Below are 20,966 nucleotides of genomic sequence, written 5' to 3' on the forward strand. Positions count from 1 at the left end.
ACCAATAAGCAGCATCATGATAAACAGAGAAAAGACTGAAGTTGTGATGGACTTCATTTTACTTGGATCCAAAATCAACGCCCATAAAACCAGCAGTCAAGAAATCCAACAATGTATTGTACTGGGCAAATCTGCTACAAAGACCTCTTTAAAGTGTTGAGAAGCAAGTCACTTTAAGGACCACGGTGCGCCTGACCCAAATCATGGTATTTTAAATCACCTCATATGCATGCAAAAGCTGGACAATGAATTAGGAAGACCAAAGAATTGATGCCTTCGAATTATGGTGGTGGTGAAGAACAGTGAACAGACCATGGACTGCCAGAAGAACAGACAAGTCTGTCTTGAAAGAAGTACAGCCAGAGTGCTCCTTGGAAGCGAGGATGGCGAGACTACATCTCACAAACTTTGGACACGTTATCAGGAGGGATGAGTCCCTGGAGAAGGACATCATGCTTGGTAAGGGAGAGGGACAGAGAAAAAGAAGACCCTCAGTGAAATGGACTGACACAATGGCTGCAACAGTGGGTTCAAACACAGCAACAATTGTGAAGATGGTACAGGACCAGGCAGTGTTTCATTCTGTCGTACGTAGGGTTTCTATGAATTAGAATCAACTCAACAGCACCTAACAACATAACAACAACAACATGGAATGTGTGGCTACTTGCCTCCAAGAACAACTATCTCCTCTGCCACGAGACCAAAAGAACTGGACTGGTGCCCGGCTACCATTACTTAACATTTTAATCAAAGATTCTACAGAAGAATCCTGATCAAAGGGGGGAAAATATAGAACAGAATTTCAAATTCTCATGGACTCTAGACTTTCCAGAGCCATGGAGGCTGGATGAACCCCTTTAACTACTACCCTGAGATAATCTTTAAACCTTAAACCAAAAACATCCCCTGAAGTTAACATAAACTCAAACAATAGTGTAGCTTAACTAGTTAAAAAAGGTCTGCCTTGAGCATGGTGCTCTTTTAAGAACTATCTATTATGTGGTCAAATTGACAACAGCTACTCAAAAGATAGACAGGAATCTTAGGGAACAGTGACTTTATGTTAATGAGGGAGAAACAAGTCAGAAAAGGAGGGTGAGAATGGTTGCACAACTCGAAGAATGTAATCGATGTCACTAAATTGTACATTTAGAAACTGCTGAACTGGTGTTATGTTCTGCTGTGTATATTCTCAATAACAACAACAAAATAAAATTTAGAAGGAAAACAAATTTTTTAAATAAAAATACCAGAAGCTACCCTGCAATGTGTACCAATTAAAAAAAAAACAACAAAAAAACCTGTTGCCATCGAGTCAATTCCAACTCATGGTAACCCCATATGAGCTCTCTGATAAGTTATATCAAGGGCCTTAAAATTTTTCAAACCCTATGATCCACGAGTTATCACTCCCAGGAATCAATTATAAGAAATAATTTAATATTATTAATAATAATAATTTAACATATAGCCAAACATTTACGTACTGATGTTAGTACCTTAAAAAAGTAAAACAGAAAATTAAAAAAAAAAAAAAACTAATCTCTAAGAATAAAGAACAGCTAGCTTAAGAAAGAAATGACCATACAGCAAAACAGTCTCAAATCAGCACACTTTAAAATAAATTTCTAAGGTCATTCATCCTTAAAAAGACAATTATAGTTCTGAATGCTCTAGACCTACTCCAAGTTCAAAGTGACAACAGATCACTGTTGTAAGTTTTTGATGACATAGGGAAATGTTTATGACATAAAATCAGGCAATTTTAAAAAAGATATAAAATAGATTTTCAGGCTATCTCATTAATCAAAAATGACATGGAAAAACAACAAAACGAAACAAAAAAAGATTAGAAGGGGATGTGCCACCCTGCTTTGGACAGTTGAAATCTGAGTGTTCTACTTTTCTCTATTTTCCCAGTTTCCAAATTTTTTCAATGATTGTTTATTACTTAATAAATGGAGAAAAACTAAAAACTGGGAACAAAAATATAAGCACTGGATTTATCATTTACCAAAAGAAGTCTCACTGAATGAGTAAGAGCAAACTATCAGATTGCTCAGGGTTGAGAAACAAATGAAAGCTAGACAAACTAAACATATACAGATGACACTTAGAAAAAGACCAGATACGCATGACATAAGAACAGCAATTCCAAAATTGGCGATATGTATCAAAATACTAAAATGCACAAGCCCTTTTATTCTCCTAATGTACTCTGCATATGAATGGAATTCAAGTTTTTTTTTAATTTACAGATCTGTAAATCTAATTTTTCTATAATGAATATGTCCTATTTTTGTGATCACTAGTATATAAACTTTGCCCAACAAAATTCACATTCTAAAGTCAGAGAATCTAAAGTCAAATTGTTTTAATTAAGCCCTTAAATTCTTACATATAAGAATTATGGCAAAGACTAAATGAGCACATCAACACATTTTAAATAAATTTCTAAGATTATTCATATTCAAAAAAGTTATACTTCTGTATGCTCTGGAACTATTCCAAATTTTAAAATGACTAGCATATCACTATCATTTAAAAAAACAAACAAACCTATATTGCTTGTTAAACAAGTCCATTTCAACAAAATAAAAACTGGTATCAACTGTTATATCTGACAGCTTTTCCCAAATAATATTACATGGGATGTTAGTAGATATAAACCATATTAAAAGAGGGGAAGTCCCTTAATCAAATAAATTGAAGAAATGCTGGATTAAGCAGGTTTCTTCATAGAAGAGTCTTTATGTTGAACGTGCATAGTAATCACTGAGACAGTGTATTTTCTAAATTTAATCTTAAAAAATAAGTGATTCTATATCCTAAATAAACTGAATTTGGTTACCACTTGATTCAAAGGAGAAAGAGTAGCACCTAGGTTTCCAGGATGATGGTGCGCTTGGGTAGAATGGCATCGTTCATCAATAGTGGGAGTAAGAGCGAGACGGGGCAGATCTGTGCAGGAGAGGTATCCAGTAGGCGATTACATGAGTGTGGAACTTAGCAGAGAAGGCTGGGACACAAACAGATGCTGGTAACATCAGCATGTAGGTGTCCTCTAAGCCATTACTATGAATGCAATCACCCAGAGAATGTTTTCTGTTTTACTTGAGGTGCCTTGAGCTCAACAGCTAAGTCTTAAAGATTTACCATAAACATCCACTGCATCATTTATCTGTTTACATATCTGCTCCCTCCCTCAACTGAAATGTATTTCTTGATCCTTAAGAACATGAATTACATAATTCATCCTTATAAACAGAGCACCTATTACAGTACCTGGTAAAGCAAATCTTAGCTAAGTGTTAGTCACACGAATAAGTTGTCTTCCAAACATCAAAAGATAATTTAATTTTACCTCCTTTATGCTCTAATTATATTTTTAAAAATATACACAAAGAACCTTAAATTAAACACCTATATATACACCTACGTGAGTTACACCAAGTCAGACTTTGGCTTGGTGTTCAGTCAAAATACATTCTTAAGTTTTGGCTTCTGAAAGGCTAATCATCAGCCAATGCCTACCTTAATGTCCTTTCTAGTGTCCCTGAATCAATAGGATGGTATGAGAGAGTGAGTCAAGATCACATCTAAACAGCATAACAAAGTCACTACCATGAACAATGCCTGGGGAAAGCAGAAGCTTTCAAGTATGCATAAGCGTTCTATCGGCTGAAGTATAATAAACGTGTACATAGTAGGACAAGAGCTAACTCCTCCATTAATGATGATTATGAAAGCTGTTAACTGTTTAACATAAAACTTGCAAATTGTTAAAATGGAAACTATACCAACAGCTAACATATATATTTAAGAGGGTGCTAGATCTTTTTCCCTTATAAGCTAACAAATTTTGATAATTTTTAACGAACACAAAGTCAAATAAGAAAGACTGGATTACATCGTAAATCAATTAATCTTTGTAGACTTTGTCTTGTGTTCTAGCATTCATAAAATTAACCAGATAACCTTTATAAACTGTATTTATTTAGTTATTTCATTCTATTGAGGGCATAAGTCTTTCAAGAAAAAGGGATAATTGAGAACTCTTCATATTTTATGAGGACAAACTAGAAGTAAAATATCTACTTCGCCAACTAAAAATTTCATGAGGGAAAATCTCCAAAATCAATGCTATCCATGGATAAATCTGTGAGATACCCCAAAGGTACTTTGTTCCTCTACTGACCTCAGTTGAAAGTGAGCATCTACTTGGTATAGCCAATGTGCAGTAAAGTGCCCAAGGAGCAATCTGGGAGTGACAGTGCTGAGAAACTGTTCCTGCACCAAAAGGTCAAACTTATAAAATCTGACAGCAAAACATTCTCATAAAATTGTAGAAATTTTCTGTAAATATCCCTGATTTCTCTATGAGGATCATATTTAGCCTTGCCATAATGCTGACCTTAACAACAAGCCCCGCAGCCAGAATGCATATCCAGGATACCTCTAACATGCACAGGTAAAAATACAGGTACATGCCTATGTGCACAGAGAAGGGAGAGAGACAGAGTTGGGAAATTCTTATTACTCAATTACCTTTGACTTAAAAAAGACTCACCGATAGATTCTTACACATAAGTCACTCATGAACGTTATAATTCAATTTATAAATATATTCAGCACATTTCTCCATACAAAATGGTACGCCCAAAACATCAGATTTTAAAATCCCACTTTAAAGTCAAAAATGGTAACTTTTTCCTTTTAGAAAACAGATCACCAAAACCAAGAAACAATCACAAAAACTTTAACAGCTATACCAACAACATAATTAGCTACCTATTTAAGATTTATGTAGTTAGTTCTCTTCCAGTTAAAGGCCACATTTTCTTTTTTCTCCCCATACAAAAATTTATACATACATTGTTACATGACTGTAACTGCTCTCCCCATACTGTGACAGCACACTCCTCCTTTCCACCCCTGATTCCCCATGTCCACTCAACCAGCTCCTAACCCTCACTGCCTTCCCATCTCACCTCTGGAAAGAAGCTGCCCATTTAGTCTTTTGTATCTACTTGAGCTAAGAGGCACACTCCTCACAAGTATCACTTTATGTTCCACAGTCCAGTCCAAACCCTGTCTTTAGAGTTGGTAAAGGCCACATTTTCAAACATTAGTTTATAATCAAACAAGACCTCATAAAGACTCTACAAATATAAATCACTTGGTTCATCAAAACGTCTCACTATCTGCCTGATTTTCAATAACATACACGTTTAAAAGTTATTAAGAGTTTCAACACAGCCATATAGGTAATAACCTCCATTTTTCTATGTACAAATAACATCACCTCAACTAATTATAAAGCAATAAAAAATATCCTTTCAAAAATGCCTTCATACTGCTTCTCCTGCATAAATACAAATGGCAAAAGGGAGGGAGGGACCAAGAAAGGGAGGAAACAGGGAAAGAGAACCGACAAAGGGAGAAAAGCAGAAAAACCCAGACACAGATTTTCTTAAGGGATCAACTGCGTGTAATATTCTTAATATTCTGAGCTTTACTAAAGATACACTACTAACATCTACTCCCTATGCCTTTACAAGATTTGCTACATTCTAATAAGGATCTGCAGGAGACATTCATGCAACCATAAAGGTGAATATTTATGTTATTAACAGAAATAATTCAACTGCCACCAAAGTATTAACCAACCATTCACTTCTGAAAAGCTCAAGCACCAGCAATTACTATACTCTATTTGTATTAACACCACTATAAGTCACTGATTATCAGACAATCTGAGTCCAAAAGCCAAGTTTAATAAATATCCCAGCTATCTTTGGCATTTACTGATCTACATAATCTCCTCCCCCCTCCACACACACACATACACATATGGAAATTTACCAAAAAGCAGGTCATTCCAAATATACCATCAGTCCCCACATTCTCTCAAACAACCACAGTTTTACTGTATTTCAAAACATGAGTCACCTGTATGCATCGTCTTCTTTCAAGTCTCATATCATCCTGATGGGGTGGGGGAGGGAGGGAAGAGTCCAGCAGCAAAACTATAACACTGTGTGAAGAAAAACAGATTATGATAAGAGATAATGATGCAAGACAATTACCCCAACTGAGGAATACCTCATATAACTACAACCCCCAAAATATATAGATAGAAGTACTTCAAATTTTCAAAATGTTTACTAACATTTAGTTAAGCTTACTTGAAAATTCTCCTTAGTCTTCATTAATCAAAATCAATTTTATGTGTGTGTGTATGTATATACATATATACACACATATACATTATATATTTATAAAAATATTTATCAGAGAGAATAAAAACAGTTTTTAAATCTGCCTGCTACCAATGAAAACTTCAGGCATTTCTAGGTATGGAATAAACACTGACTATTCAGCTACTCTATTATTGTTTATCTGTTAAAAAAAAAATCTATATTTTGTAATCTCTATCAATTCGCAAATCAATACAAATGTGAATTAAGTTTTCATAGTGACTCTCAAGGCAGGCAATGAAAGTTAGAGGAAAGAAAACACGTCAGTCTAGCAAAAGTTACTTGTAAATGAAGTTTTGCAACACTTCTCACAACTGTTCCACTAAGTCTATAAGCCCTCTTACTCTCAGAGCGGCTTCTCTTAACTTTATTATAATTCTCTTACAATACTTTCTACTTACTGCTTCCATTGTTATTTCATGATTGACCAACAATTTTCATAATAACTGAAGAGAAAGTAAAAGCAACCTCATTGCTGTTATCAACTAAAAGAAGACAACATCAGAAGAGACAAAGGTAAGTACAGGTTAAAACCTAAATTATAAATGGGTAGAGTCTAAAAATTTATTTTTAAAACTGATACTGTGGATTCGATGACTTTTCCTAATGCAGCAATGTTGCTTTATGTTGGCTAAGACCAGGCTAGTCAAAAGAAACCTACTGATTCCAAAAGATTTTACTGATCATGGACTACTAGGGACCAAGCAGGAGAGTACAGAAAGTTATCCAATTCTAGATCCTCCAATTACCTAACACAACTTCTGGGTTGTTTGCCTTTTTCTCAACTCCTGCTATCTGTAATCTTCTAATTTTTATATCATGGCATCCCAACCACTCTGCTTTATATTTAACTAGTTTCTTTCCCAAAGTAGTTCTATGCTCCTGAATTACCAACCAAAGATCCAATTGCTTCAGTGTAGTTCCTTTGGGGTGTCAGGAAGAAACCAACTCTACTGAAATAATTCACACTAATATTTGCACAATTGTCAATGAGGATGCTAAACCTGTTGCCGTCTAGTCGATTCCAACTCATAGAGACCCTATAGGACAGAGCAGAACTGCCCCAAAGGCTTTCCAAAGCTATAATCTTTGGGATATCACGCCTGGTAAACAAGTGGGTCAGCAAAAGGGAGGAAGACCCTCAACAAGGTGGACTCACACAGTGGCTGCAATGATGGGCTTAAGCATAGCAACAATTGCGAGGATGGCGCAGGTCTGGGCAGTGTTTCATTCTGTTGTACATAAGGCCCCTGAGTCACAGCCTTCTTGATGGCACCTAACAACAACAATCTTTACAGAAGCAGACTGCCACATCTTTCTCCCGCAAAGCAGCTTGTGGGTTCAAACCACCGACATTTCGGTTAGGAGGACATTTCGGTTAGCATTTAACCACTGCGCCATCAGGGCTCCTTAGGAGGATGCTAGCTAGCCCAACTGAACCTCTAATTGGTAGAATTTCAAGTAGTGTTGCAAAATGAAGTAAAAAAACTACTCAGGCAGTTTGAAGAAAAACATTTCTGGGCAAGTGGTTATACAGATTTAAATCCATACTTATTACCCAAAACTATTTCTGCTTTCACTTATTTCTCCTACTTCTCAACTCCCCAGGTTCTTTAAAAGCTCCCAGTGTGTACTCTAAATAGTAGCAACAGCAGACATTTCATTGGAAGAGAAGCTCAGGGACTGAGGTTTAAACGTATAGATCATTTGCATATAAGGAAGTACCCACATCTGAAATCAACTATAATCCAGATTCCATTTCTGAAGAAGTACCTTTCTAGTTCAGATACTGCTATGGCATCAAGTAAAACCCTAGAAGGTACCCAATTTTCTGAGTAGATGGATGGATAGATGGATGAGTGGTCAGATGTTGTTTTTTGTCGTCGAGTCGATTCCAACTCATAGCAAACCCATGTGTACAGAGTAGAACTGCTCCATAGGATTTTCAAGGCTGTGACCTTTCAAAAACAGATCATCAGGCCTGTCTCCCAAGGCACCTCTCAGTAGGTTCGAACCACCAACCTTTAGGCTAGTAAACAAGTGCTTAATTGTTTGCATTACCCAGGGACTCCTGGCTAGACTTTAAAGTTCTGCATTAGTTTTATTTACAAAAATAATCAATAATCAGAAAATCAAGATTAAATTATTTTTACTGTAAAGACCTAGTTTTCTAAGAATTTTCTCCCCTATAAATGGTCTGTCTTAAAAATTCTAGTATGGATCATGGAGAAAGAAAATAGCTATGTGCTATATATATATACTCAAGTCCTTTAAGCTCTCAACATCATATTCTATCTATAAAATATTACAGTATTACAATGTTACCTACACCTATCAACTTATATACTTTTAGTAAAAATAAATATTAGTCATACATATCTATATAAGGAACAGAATCAATTAAGATATCAGAATTCTTCTTATTAAAAGTTACTAAAAATTACCCCATTTACTTCATTACAGTTTTAAACCTAAAATCTAAAAGTAGGAAACTTGCATCAAAATTACCTGACCCTAAAACTGACACCTCTTAGACATGTCATCCATTAATCACTACTCATTTGAAAAGTACCCTTTAGCAAAGGATAGTATCTCCACAAGTTACAAAATCTGCTGCTGACATATGTAGCAACTAAACCATCATAGAATCAGTAATGATAAACTCCAGAAGGCTTAACCTTAGATTGCTTTAAATAAAGATTCTAGTGATTATTGATTCCATATAGCCTTCACACTAGTCACTTTTCCAGAAAAAATTGTTTACACCAGGTCAGAGTTTTATGACAGTAGGTAGATAATACCAAACACCAAATGTGTTTGACAGACAGACTGTATATACAACATCCTCTCTAAAAAAAGCTTAGAAATCCAGAAAGTCATATTTTTAAATTTTTCTGAGAACACTTTACAGTGCACCCCACCACCACCACATCAAACGGAATCATTCAAAAATTAGGGAGCAAAGTTTAGATGCTAATGAATAGCATCTACTATCCTCACCATTGGAAGTCCCATAATCCTCAAGATCTTTTACTGTTATGTTTTAGCTCACATTTTGCTGAAGGCAATATAATGGTCTATGAACAATCCAGAAACTGAGTTTAAGTGGTTTTTGAAGTTAAACTTGCAAACGATTTTTTAGTTGCCTGAAAATCACTGCATAAAATTAACCCACAACATATCTTCAGAGAAAGGAGAATTACAAAAGGCTGTCTGAATTCAAGCACATGGTATACACTCAGGCATGGGTCATGCTGAATCAGGAACGGGTCAGGCTTAATCTGATAGATATGGTTTTATTTCAAAAATTAGGTGGAAGTACATACTTCTTTACTAATTATTATTCCTTTAATTGTACATGTTATAAATATTCTCATATACAGTTCACAACTTAAAAATTTAACTCATATGAAACAATAAAACACAATGCACAATTTAAAAGAACAATTTAAATAGCCAATTAAGAATAACTTGCAAAAAAAAGATACAGTACAAAAATGAAATCAAAGGAAGATTTAAAATATAATTCCATGGATTGAAATTACAATATGATTATCTAAAAATTATACACTATGCCTAATATTTCTTATAAACTTTTGCTCATTTACACTAACAGATTAAAGGGACAGAAGAAAATGGTGTCTTCTTCTACCATATAAGAATTTTAGCAATAGACAATCCAGAATTATACTAATGGGGCCAAAAGGAAAAGAAAACTGGAAGATGTTGTGATTTTCATGCCCAACCCACAAGGAAAAAAATGTATAATTCTAATTTCTAGTAAATGATCAAATGACATACAGAGAAAAAGCTCCTTCATTGAGGATTTCAAGTGAAAACCTAAGAAGTTAAGAACATTTATCACTCCCCAAAATTCCCTAGGAAACAGTCACAGTTTTTAAAAATAAATAAAACAAGCAAAAAAACTTTAGAATGTGGTATTGCACCAAAACTATAAGGAAAAAAACATTTACAGAACGCTTACTATGCAGCAACCACTCGGCCGAGACACTTTATAGATGTTGACACATTTAATCTCCTGATAGCTCTACAGCAGGTAGTGTTGCTTCCATTCCATCAATAGAAATGTGAAAGGTCAGAGAAATTAACTGACCTAAGGTCACAGCTTGTGAACTCTGGTCCCCCACACCAAAGTTCACCATTCTTCCACACACACACCAAGATGCCTCTCATAAAGCCCACAGAAGTGGTTGTGACAAAAATCATAAAGATGCAGGAATCCAGATGTGTCTAATTTTCCACCCTGTGCTCACTCTTTAGTAGCCCTGGTAGCACAGCGATTAAAGTACTTGGCTGCTAATAGAAAAGTTGGTGGCTCAAACCCACCAGCCACTCAGCAGGAGAAAGAAGTGGTACTCTGCTTCTGTAAAGATTTAAAGACCAAACATGGTGCTATAGACAGAAGCACCACACCTTCCTCCCACACCAAAGACCCAAAAAACTAAGTCAAACAGAGACAAACGTCAATCCTGGAACCCTAAGCATCAAATGAAGAGATAAAGAACTCAACCTAGTACCAAATGGAATAAAAAACTGACAGACAACAGAGAGCAAGGACAGTTACGAGCGGAGGTCCCCTATCAGCTAATGCAGCACAGATCCACCATCTTGGACTCCTGTCGGAGATCTGCGGACCATGAGTATGGGAAAGCGGATTCACAGAGCCCCAAGTAACCAGCGAAACACACTTTCCCACTCCCCACTCTGCCTCCCCCTGCTCAACCGTCACCACTTCCCGGCCGGCCAATTCACTGCTTCCTGGCAGACTGATTCCCGGCTTCCCATAGGGCCGATTCACTGCTTCCTGGCAGGCCAATCCGCAGCTTCCTGGTGGGCCAATTCCTGCCTTCCTGGAGGGCCAATTTGCTGATTCCCAGCGGGACAATCCGGGGATTCCCAGCAGGCCAAGACGGTGGCAGGAGAGGCGCCAGTTCCATGCCACGCTGATTCGCCCTGCTGGCTTCTTCACTGCCATTTCTTTGTTGCTGGTGTTGCTTTTATTGGCCTCTTTTGGTTTCTTCTCTGCCTCTCACCTCCTCCCCCTCCTTTCTCTCAAACACCTGACTCTGTGTGCCATCTTTGCTTCTTCTTGACAGGCTTTGAAGTGCGACTCAGATGAGGAACTGCTTTCCTGGTCCACAAAGCCATGCTGGTGGAATCCTGGAAGCTTTTGTTTTTTTTCCCCTTTTTCTTTTTTTTTGTTTGTTTTTTTCCTTTTTACTTTTTATTTTTTTCATTTCTCCATTTCTCACCTCCACTTGCCTTCTTTTCCTGTCTCCTGAAACCTGGCCCTGTATATCATCTCCACCCCTTCTAGCCAGGCTGTACTGCATGGCTTGGGAGCTACTTCCCCAGTCTGCGCAGCCATTCTGGTGGGGTACCTCAGGCTTTTTCTTTTAGTTTGTACTTACTTTTTTTTTCCTTTTTGTTTTTCTTCATTTCTTGGTTTCTTGACTCTCCATTCCAAGGGCAAGCTCCATCAGCACTTCTATTTTTTTTGCTCCTGTTTCCCTCTCCGCTTTCTTTTCTTTTACATACCCAACATAGCTCACTATCTCCCCTTCCCCCTCCCTCCTGCCTAATCTGCACCGTGTGCTGAACATTGCACTCCCGAGCAGCACAAGCACAACCTACTGGAACCTGCCTTGCGCTGACCACTGACTCACCTTGTCGGCCCCAGTACATGCCACAATCAATCCCAGCCCCTCCCCTTCAGCTGGACCTTCCAAGGAAGTAAAAAATATCATCTCCCCAGACAAGCAAACAACAAAAAACGCACAGCACGCCTACTCAGACATAACTAAACGAAAAAAGCAAGACAAAACAAACAAATCTACAATCAATAAATGAAGAAAATAACTACTGAATATACCGAAGACAGTAGAAAATATCAGAAGATATTTAAAAAAAGAACAGGATGGTTCCAGGAGGCATCCAAAATAAAACACCAGATCACTTACCGGGAGAAGAAAAGATACTAGAACTACCTGATGGAGAATTCAAATCTCTAATATTCAGAGCCATCCAAGAATTGAAACAAAAAGCAGACAAAAATGAAGAAAAAATAGACAAATTCATGGAAAATACAGACCAAAAAATGGAAGAATTCAGGAAAATAATACAGGAACAAAATGTCAAAATAAATTCAAAACTAGAAATCATATGAAAACAACGATTAGAAAACAAAACATAAACAACAAGATTTCAGAAATGGACAGTGTCACAGAAGAGTTGAGGAACAGGTCTGAAACAATGGAAGACAGGAACAGCAAAATGGAAGACAAACACTTGGATACAACTTTGAGGAAAAAATCAGAAAAAAGAACAAAGAAAAATGAAGAAACCCTGAGAATGATGTGCGATACAATCAAAAGCAAAAACTGGAGAGTGATCAGGGTTTCAGAACACGGAGAAAAGTGAAAACACAGACAAGATCATTGAAGAACTGCTAAAAGAAAACTTCCTCAATATTATGAAAGATGAAAACCTGACCATCCAAGAAGCTCAACGAACCCCATATAGGATACATAACAAAAGAAAATCACCAAGGCATATCATAATCACACTCACTAAAACTAAAGACAAACAAAGAATCCTGACCAGACCAAGAAAAACGAAAAGTCACATACAGAGGAGAAACAATAAGACTAAGGTCTAATTACCCAGCAGAAACATGCAGGCAAGAAGGCAACAGGATAACATATATAAAACCTTGAAAGAAAAAAATTGCCAATGAAGAATAATATATCCTGCAAAACTCTCGTTCAAATATGATGGTGAAATTAGGACATTTCCAGATAAACAGAATTAAGGTAACATATAAAAACCAAACCAAACTTACAAGAATTATTAAAGGGAGTCCTTCAATTTGAGAACAACCAACATCAGATGACAGCCTGAATCTACAACACAAGATCGTACCAGCCACATACCAACCTAGAAAATGAACTCTCAAGGACTATTCAAAACCAAAAGAATTACAACAGGAAAACAGAGAGGTTAATCTTCAAATGACAGCAACATCAGAACAATAAAAGAGAGAATAAACAGTGTAAATATACAGAACTTTCTAATGAAGAGAAAAGCAAGGCAACACCAAGTAATAACAGACTGGTTCAAACTGAGGAAGTTAAGGGTAAATTTCAAGGTAACCACAAAGAAAGTTAACAAACCAACTCATCAAAATAAAGAAAAATATAAAGTCTCAGTAAAAACAAAATCTACAAAAAAGAAATGATAACAAAATCCACAAACAAAAGGAGTTCAGCACAGGAGAGTAAAAGGAACAAAGAAATCGTCAGCACCACAAAAAAAAAAAAAAGCACTACAAAATGACAACAAACTCACACCTATCAATGATTACACTGAATGTAAATGGCCTAATGCACCCATAAAGAGACAGCCACAGAATGGATTAAAAAACAGGATCCATCAATATGCTGTCTACAAAACACACATCTTAGAAAGACATAAATTTATTAAAAATCAAAGGATGGAAAAAATACATCAAGCAAACAGCCACCAAAAGAGAGCAGGAGTGGCAATACTAATCTCAAATAAAATAGACTTTAAAACAAAATCCACCATAAAAGACAAGGAAAGGCCCTATATCATGATTAAAGGGACAATCCAGCATGAAGACATAACCATAATAAATATCTACGCATCCAATGACAGGGCTCCAGAATACATAAAACAAACGTTAACAGCAATGAAAAGAGAAACTGACGATTCCACTATAATCGTAGCAGACTTCAACACACCACTCTCGGTAAAGGACAGAACATCTAGAAAGAAACTCAACAAAGATACAGAAGATCTAAAGGCCACAATCAGCCAACCTGAACTCATACACAGATACAGAACACTCTGCTCAAAAGCTGCAAAGTACACATTCTTTGCCAACGCACATGGAACATTCTCCAGAATAGACGACATATTAGGCCACAAAGCAACCCTCAACAAAATCCAAAACACTGGGTAATACAAAGTATCTTTTCTGATCACAATGCCATCAAAGTAGAAACTAACAAGAGGAAGAGCAAGGAAAAAAAAATCAATTACATGGAATCTAAAATACCCTGCTTAAAAACCACTGGGTAATAGAAGAAATCAAAGACGGAATAAAAAAATTCCTAGAATCAAATGAGAATGAAAACACACCATAGCAAAGGCAGTGATCAGAGGTCAATTTATACCAATAGATGCACACATCAGAAAAGAAAGGAACAAAAATCAAAACGTTAGCTACATAATTCAAACGAATAGAAAGAGAACACCAAAAGAAGCCTACAGTCACCAGAAGAAAGCAAATAACAAAGATCAGAGCAGAAATCAATGAAAGAGAACAGAAAAACAACAAAAACAATCAACAAAACCAAAAGTTGGTTCTTTGAAAAGATCAACAAAATTGACAATCCACTAGCCAAACTAACAAAACAAAAACAAGTGAGCAAGTAAATAACCCAAATAAGAAATGAAATGGCAGACAATACAACAAACTCAACTGAAATAAAAAGGATTATAACAGAGTATTAGGAAAAACTACACTCCAACAAATTTGAAAATCTAGAGAAAATGGATAAATTTCTAGAAACACACCACCTACCCAAACTATCACAAATTGATGTTGAAAATCTGAACAGACCTGTAATAACAAGAGACTGAAAAGATAATTTAAAAAACACCCAACAAAAAACTAGCCCTGGCCCAGATGGCTTAACAACAGAAAGAGCAAGGAAAAAAAATCAATTACATACAAATTAAATAACACCCTGCTTAAAAACCACTGAATAATAGAAGAAATCAAAGATGGAATCAAAAATTCTACCAAACATTCAGAGAAGAACTTACACCAGTAGGACTCAAATTATTTCAGAACACAGAGAAGGAAGAAATACTTCCAAATTCATTTTACAATGCAAGCATAACCCTGATGCCAAAACCAGGAAAAGACACCACAAAAAAAGAAAATTACAAGAGCGGTATCTCGATGCAAAAATTCTCAACCAACTTCTAGCCAACAGAATTCAGTATCATAACAAAAAAATAACATACCACAACCAAGCAGGACTCATACCAGGTATGCAAGGATGGTTCAACATTAGAAAATCAATCAACATAATCCACCACATAAGTAAAACAAAGGAAGCACATGATCATCTCAATCGGTGCAGAAAAGGCATTCAACAAAGTCCAACACCCATTCCTGATAAAAACTCTCAATAAAATAGGTACAGAAGGGAAATTTCTCAACATAATAAAGGGCATCTATACAAAACCAACAGCCAACATCATTCTAATTGGAAAGAAGCTGAAAACTTTCCCCTTGAAAAAAGGAACAAGACAAGGATATCCTTTGTCACCACTCCCGTTTAACATTTTGCTGGAAGTCCTAGCTAGAGCAATAAGGCAAGAAAAAGAAATAAAGGGCATCCAAACTGGTAATGAAGAAGTTAACCTGTCCCTGTTTGCGGATGATATGATAGTATATATAGAAAACCCAAAAGACTCCACAAGAAAACTACTGAAACCAACAGAAAGATTCAGCAGAGTAGTAGGATACAAGATAAACATACAAAAATCAGTTGGATTCCTATACACCAACAAAGAGAACAAAAAGGAAATTAGGAAAACAATACCACTTATAACAGCTACTAAAAAAATAACACACTTAAGAATAAATCTAACCAGGGATGTAAAAGCCCTATATAAAGAAAACTACAAAACACTACTGCAAGAAACCAAAAGGCATCTACATAAATGGAAAAACATACCACGCTCATGGATAGGTAGACTCAACGTTGTGAAAATGCCAATAATGCAATCCTGCTCCAAATACCGAGAACATTCTTTAAAGACATGGAAAAACAAGCATTAACTTTATATGGAAAGGGAAGAGGCCCCAGATAAGTAAAGCACTGTTAAAGAAAACAATAAAGTGGGAGGACTCACACTACCTGACCTCAGAACCTACTATACACCTATAGTACTCAAAACAGCCTGGTACTGGTACAACGAGAGATACACTGACCAGTGGAACGGAATCGAGATTCCAGATATAAATCCATTCACCTACGGTCACCTGATCTTCCACAAGGGACCAAAGTCCATCAAATGGGGAAAAAACAGTCTTTTTAACAAATGGTGCTGGCAAAATTGGATGTCCATCTGCAAAAAAAATGAAACAGGACTCATTCCTCACACCATACACAAAAATTAATTCAAAATGGATCAAAGACCTAAATATAAAACCAAAAACTATAAAGATCAGAGAAGAAAAAAAAAGATCAATGCTAGAGACCCTAATACCCATTATCAGAATACAAACCATAACTAACAACATATAAACTACAAAAGATAAGCTAGATAACTGGGATCTTCTAAAAATTAAACACTTATGCTCATCAAAAGACTTCACCAAAGAGTAAAAAGAGAACCTACAGACTGGGAGAAAAAATTTGGCTATTACAAAGCCAATTAAGGTCTAATCTCTGAAATCTACCGGAAAATCCAACACCTCTACAACAAAAAGACAAATAATCCTATTAAAAAATGGGCAAAGGAAATGAAAAGACACTTCACCAAAGAAGACACTCAAGTCGCTAACAGACACACAAGGAAATGCTTGTGATCACCAGCCATTAGGCAAATGCAAATCAAAACCACAATGAGATACCATCTCACCCCCGGCATTACTGGCATGAATCAAAAAAACAGAAAATGACAAATGTTGGAGAGGCTGTGGGGAGACTGGAACTGTTATGCACTGCTCTTGGGAATACAAAAGAGCACAACCATTTTGGAAAACGATATGGCGCTTCCTTAGAAAGCTACAAATAGAAATACCATATGATCCAGCAATCCCACTCCTAGGAATATATCCTAGAGAAATAAGAGCCGTCACACGAATAGACATATGCACACCCATGTTCACTGCAGCACTGTTCACTATAGCAAAAACATGGAAACAACCTAGATGCCCATCAACAGATGAATGGATAAACTAACCATGGGACATACACACAATGGAATACTACTCCAACAAAGGAGGGTATTATGCTGAGTGAAGTAAATCAATCACGAAAGGACAAACATTGTATGAGACCACTACTATAAAAACTCATGAAAAGGTTTACACACAGAAAGAAACAATCTTTCATGGTTACGAGGGAGGGGAGGTGTGGGGCCGGAAAAACACTAAACAGACAATAGATAAGTGGTAACTCTGGTGAAGGGTAAGACAGTACACAATACTGGCAAAGCCAGCACAACTTGTTCAGGGTAAGGTCATGGAAGTTCCATGGACAAATCCAAACTCCCTGAGGGACCAAATTACTGGGCTGAGGGCTGTGGGGACCATGATCTCAGGGAACATGTAGCTCAACTGGCATAACATAGTTTATAAAGAAAATGTTCTACATTCTACTTTGATGAGTAGCATCTGGGGCCTGAAAAGTTTGTGAGCGGTCATCTAAGATACTCCACTGGTCTCATGCCTTCAGGAGCAAGAGAGAATGAAGAAAACTAAAGACACAAGGGAAAGATTAGACCAGAGGACTAACAGACCACAACTGTCACAGCCTCCACCAGACTGAGTCCAGTACAACTAGAGGGTGCCTGGCTACCACTACTGACAGCTCTGACAGGGATCACAATAAAGGGTCCCGGACAGAGCTGGAGAAAAATGTAGAACAAAATTCTAACTCAAAAGAAGACCAGACTTACTGGTCTGACAGAGACTGCAGAAACCCTGAGAGTATGGCCCCCAGACATCCTTTTAGGCCAGTAATGAAGTTACTCTGGAGGTTCACCCTTCAGCCAAAGATCAGGCAGACCCATAGAACAAAACAAGACTAAAGGGGCACACCAGCCCAGGGGCAAGGACGAGAAGGCAGGAGCGGGCAGGAAAGCTGGTAATAGGGAACCCAAGGTTGAGAAGAGAGAGTACTGACATGTCATGGGGTTGCTAACCAATGTCACATATATGAACTAACTGTTTAATAAGAAGCTAGTTTGTTCTGTAAACCTTCATCTAAAGTACAATAAAAAAATAAAACAGGAGTTCTATTCTGTCCTACAGGATTGTTATGAGTCAGAATTGACTCGACGGCAGTATGTTTGGCTTTGGTTTGCTCACTTTTTTGCCTCCACCATCCCAAATATAAAAAAAATAAAATAAAAATGAAAGCTCAGAAGTTAATTAACTGGCAAAAAGCATTTCCATTTAGGAGAATGGAACACTAGCTCTCCCCAAAGGTTAGTCTAGTAGAGAAATTCTGATTCTGCCATGTAAAAGACTGCTACCAGAATACTTAAAAGGAGACAAACTGAAAACAAGGTAAACATCATAGCAGAGGAGTCATTTTTGCACTAAAGCCTTGGGCAAGACAAAAGAACATTAACGATTATGAACCTGGGTCTTGAGTTATACTATCCCAATGGCATCTCAGAGGTAAGAACAGTGGAGATATGTGCTAAACAAGACAGCAGCATGTGATTTCTCATGAAATTGCATGAGAAGAGTTACTATAATCCAAGTAAGCACTAAGGAGAAGGGTCAGAACTAAAAGCTGAGTACGTTAAATAAAGGTTGCCCATAACTTTTGTCTCCCAAGCACCAAGTTACTCAGCCTCTCTGGAACTACATATGGGCTCCAACAAGATAAAATTAGGTACTGTGTATTTGGACACACCAACAAATACAGCAAAACAGGAGTGGAATGTCCTCAAGTGCACAGTCTCTGTAACAATGTATAATACACTGACAAATACATTTTTAAAAACTCCAAAGGAGAGACCAAAAAGTTTCTAGGGATAAGCTATGTTCAAAAAGCTATGATCAGTAAGTATACATTAATTCAAACTATGTAAACTGCTACTGGTATTACATTTTGCTTGCTATTCTGTCTTCTTTTAGTGAATGTGAAAATACTTAGAATGATTGGCAAAGTTTTATATCAACCTTCAAGTCTATCAACAAATTTCTATCTATTCTCTTGTATTTTGAGTTCTTGAAACATGAATTCTCAGACCACAGAACTTTCCTGGCACCCATCTCCCACTACTGGAAAGTGACTACTATATAAAAGGTCCCTATAATAGGATCAAGGAGCCCTGGGGGCAAAGTGGTTAAGGACTTGGCTACTAAACAAAAGGTCAGCGGTTCGAAACCACCAGCTACTCAGTGGGAGAAAGATGTGGCAGTCTGCTCCCGTAAAGATTTACAGCCCTGGAAACCCTAAGGTGCAGTTCTACTCTGTCCAACAGAGTCGCTATGAGTCAGAATCAACTCAATGGCAATGGGTTTGGTTTTAGGGTTTTTTTTGTTGTTGTTGTTGCTGTTGTTTTGCCTAACACGGTCGCTATGGGTCAGAAACGACTCAAGGGCAACAGGTTTGATTTTGTTAGGTTTATAATAAGCAGCCCTAAGTTCCAGAAAGCTCATTGCTAAGACAGCTGGTTCAAAGTTAACATTAAGTATGGAATTAAACAGATTTTTATAAAGCTGACTTGCCTCTAGGCCAGCTCCCTCCCTAGAGAGCTAGGCCCACATTTCCAATAGCCCAGTGAACTGAACTTGAATGTCCCATTTATTGTTTCACTCCATCTGTGGTAAAGAGCACTGTTCTAAGTATTCTACTTTAATTCACTTAATCACATAAGGTAGGCAGCACTATTAGTCCCATTTTACAGGTAAGGAAAAATGGCTCAGATAATTGAATTAAGGTTGCTCCAAGTCACACCTGACTAGATGGTGGAGCCAGGATTCAAACCCAAACAAACTGACCCCAACGCCACTACCCTCATGCGCCATATTAAACTGAATTTACAATTTCCTCACCCTCCGCCCCTACTCAAAATGAAGTGGGAGAAGAGCCAAAAAAAAAAAAAAAAATCCACTTCTACCATCTGTATTTGCAGTCTTGGTTCACGGGTTTCACTAACAGCGCAATCTTCCAAGCTGAAACCCTAATTGTCTAGGTAGGACTCTTTCCTCTTCCTTATCCCACATCCAATCCACAAATTCTTATGGTGGATTTCACCTCAGGAATGTCTTTCAAACTGGCCTCATTTCTTCTTTTCCATCTTGGGGAAGGTCCTCTTCATTCTATTTGGACTTCCTGCTCAATCAAGTCTTTACCCATGCCAACCCATTTTCCATCAGATATACACGCCTTAAAAACAAATCCTATCACCATTGTGTGAAATTATATTGTTCAGAAACTAGAATTTAACAATGATAGTCTTTTCTCCATTCAAAATTTTAAAATCCTAGTTTTTCTCCCATCCTTTCTATCTGAAATAAACAGACTCAGTGTTTTCTGATTATAAGGTATCACATGATCATTAGAGAAAAAAAAGTGTAAAGAACTAAAGCTCACAAAAAATTCCACCACCCCAAGATATGTTTTATTGTGGAAATATTGCTCTTTTTTGTTTAGTTTTACATCTTTACATCAAGAATTTCTATTTGCAGCATCATTTTTGGTAGGTGCATAGTACTCGAATGCACAGATATGAATTTACTTTCAAGCAAATGCCTACTGCAGGATATGTGGCTTGTTTCCAATTTTTTACCACCATAAATTTTGAACCTTGGAGCATGTTGTCTAACCATCTGGTAATGGGCATTAGGAGCAAAATAGTATGAACAAAATATCAAGAGCCATCAAGATTATT

General features: G+C 37.0%; 1 protein-coding gene across 10 annotated transcripts in view; it reads right to left on the reverse strand.

Annotated features, from left to right (window-relative positions):
• The window catches only part of DYRK1A (dual specificity tyrosine phosphorylation regulated kinase 1A), a 147,582-nt gene that overhangs the window by 83,389 nt on the left and 43,227 nt on the right, over nt 1-20,966 (reverse strand). For 8 of the 10 annotated variants that reach the window (XM_023724438.1, XM_023724437.1, XM_023724430.1 and 5 more), the window contains one exon: nt 5,956-6,040. The exons of the other annotated variants lie outside the window; for them this stretch is intronic. In XM_023724438.1, coding sequence (XP_023580206.1) covers nt 5,956-5,965 — 10 coding nt within the window. In that variant the 5' untranslated portion in view covers nt 5,966-6,040. The remainder of the gene's footprint in view (nt 1-5,955; nt 6,041-20,966) is intronic. 10 annotated transcript variants of the gene reach the window in all.

This window comes from Trichechus manatus, unplaced genomic scaffold (assembly GCF_000243295.1).
Source record: "Trichechus manatus latirostris isolate Lorelei unplaced genomic scaffold, TriManLat1.0 scaffold00245, whole genome shotgun sequence".
In the NCBI taxonomy this organism is placed as follows: Eukaryota; Metazoa; Chordata; class Mammalia; order Sirenia; family Trichechidae; genus Trichechus; species Trichechus manatus.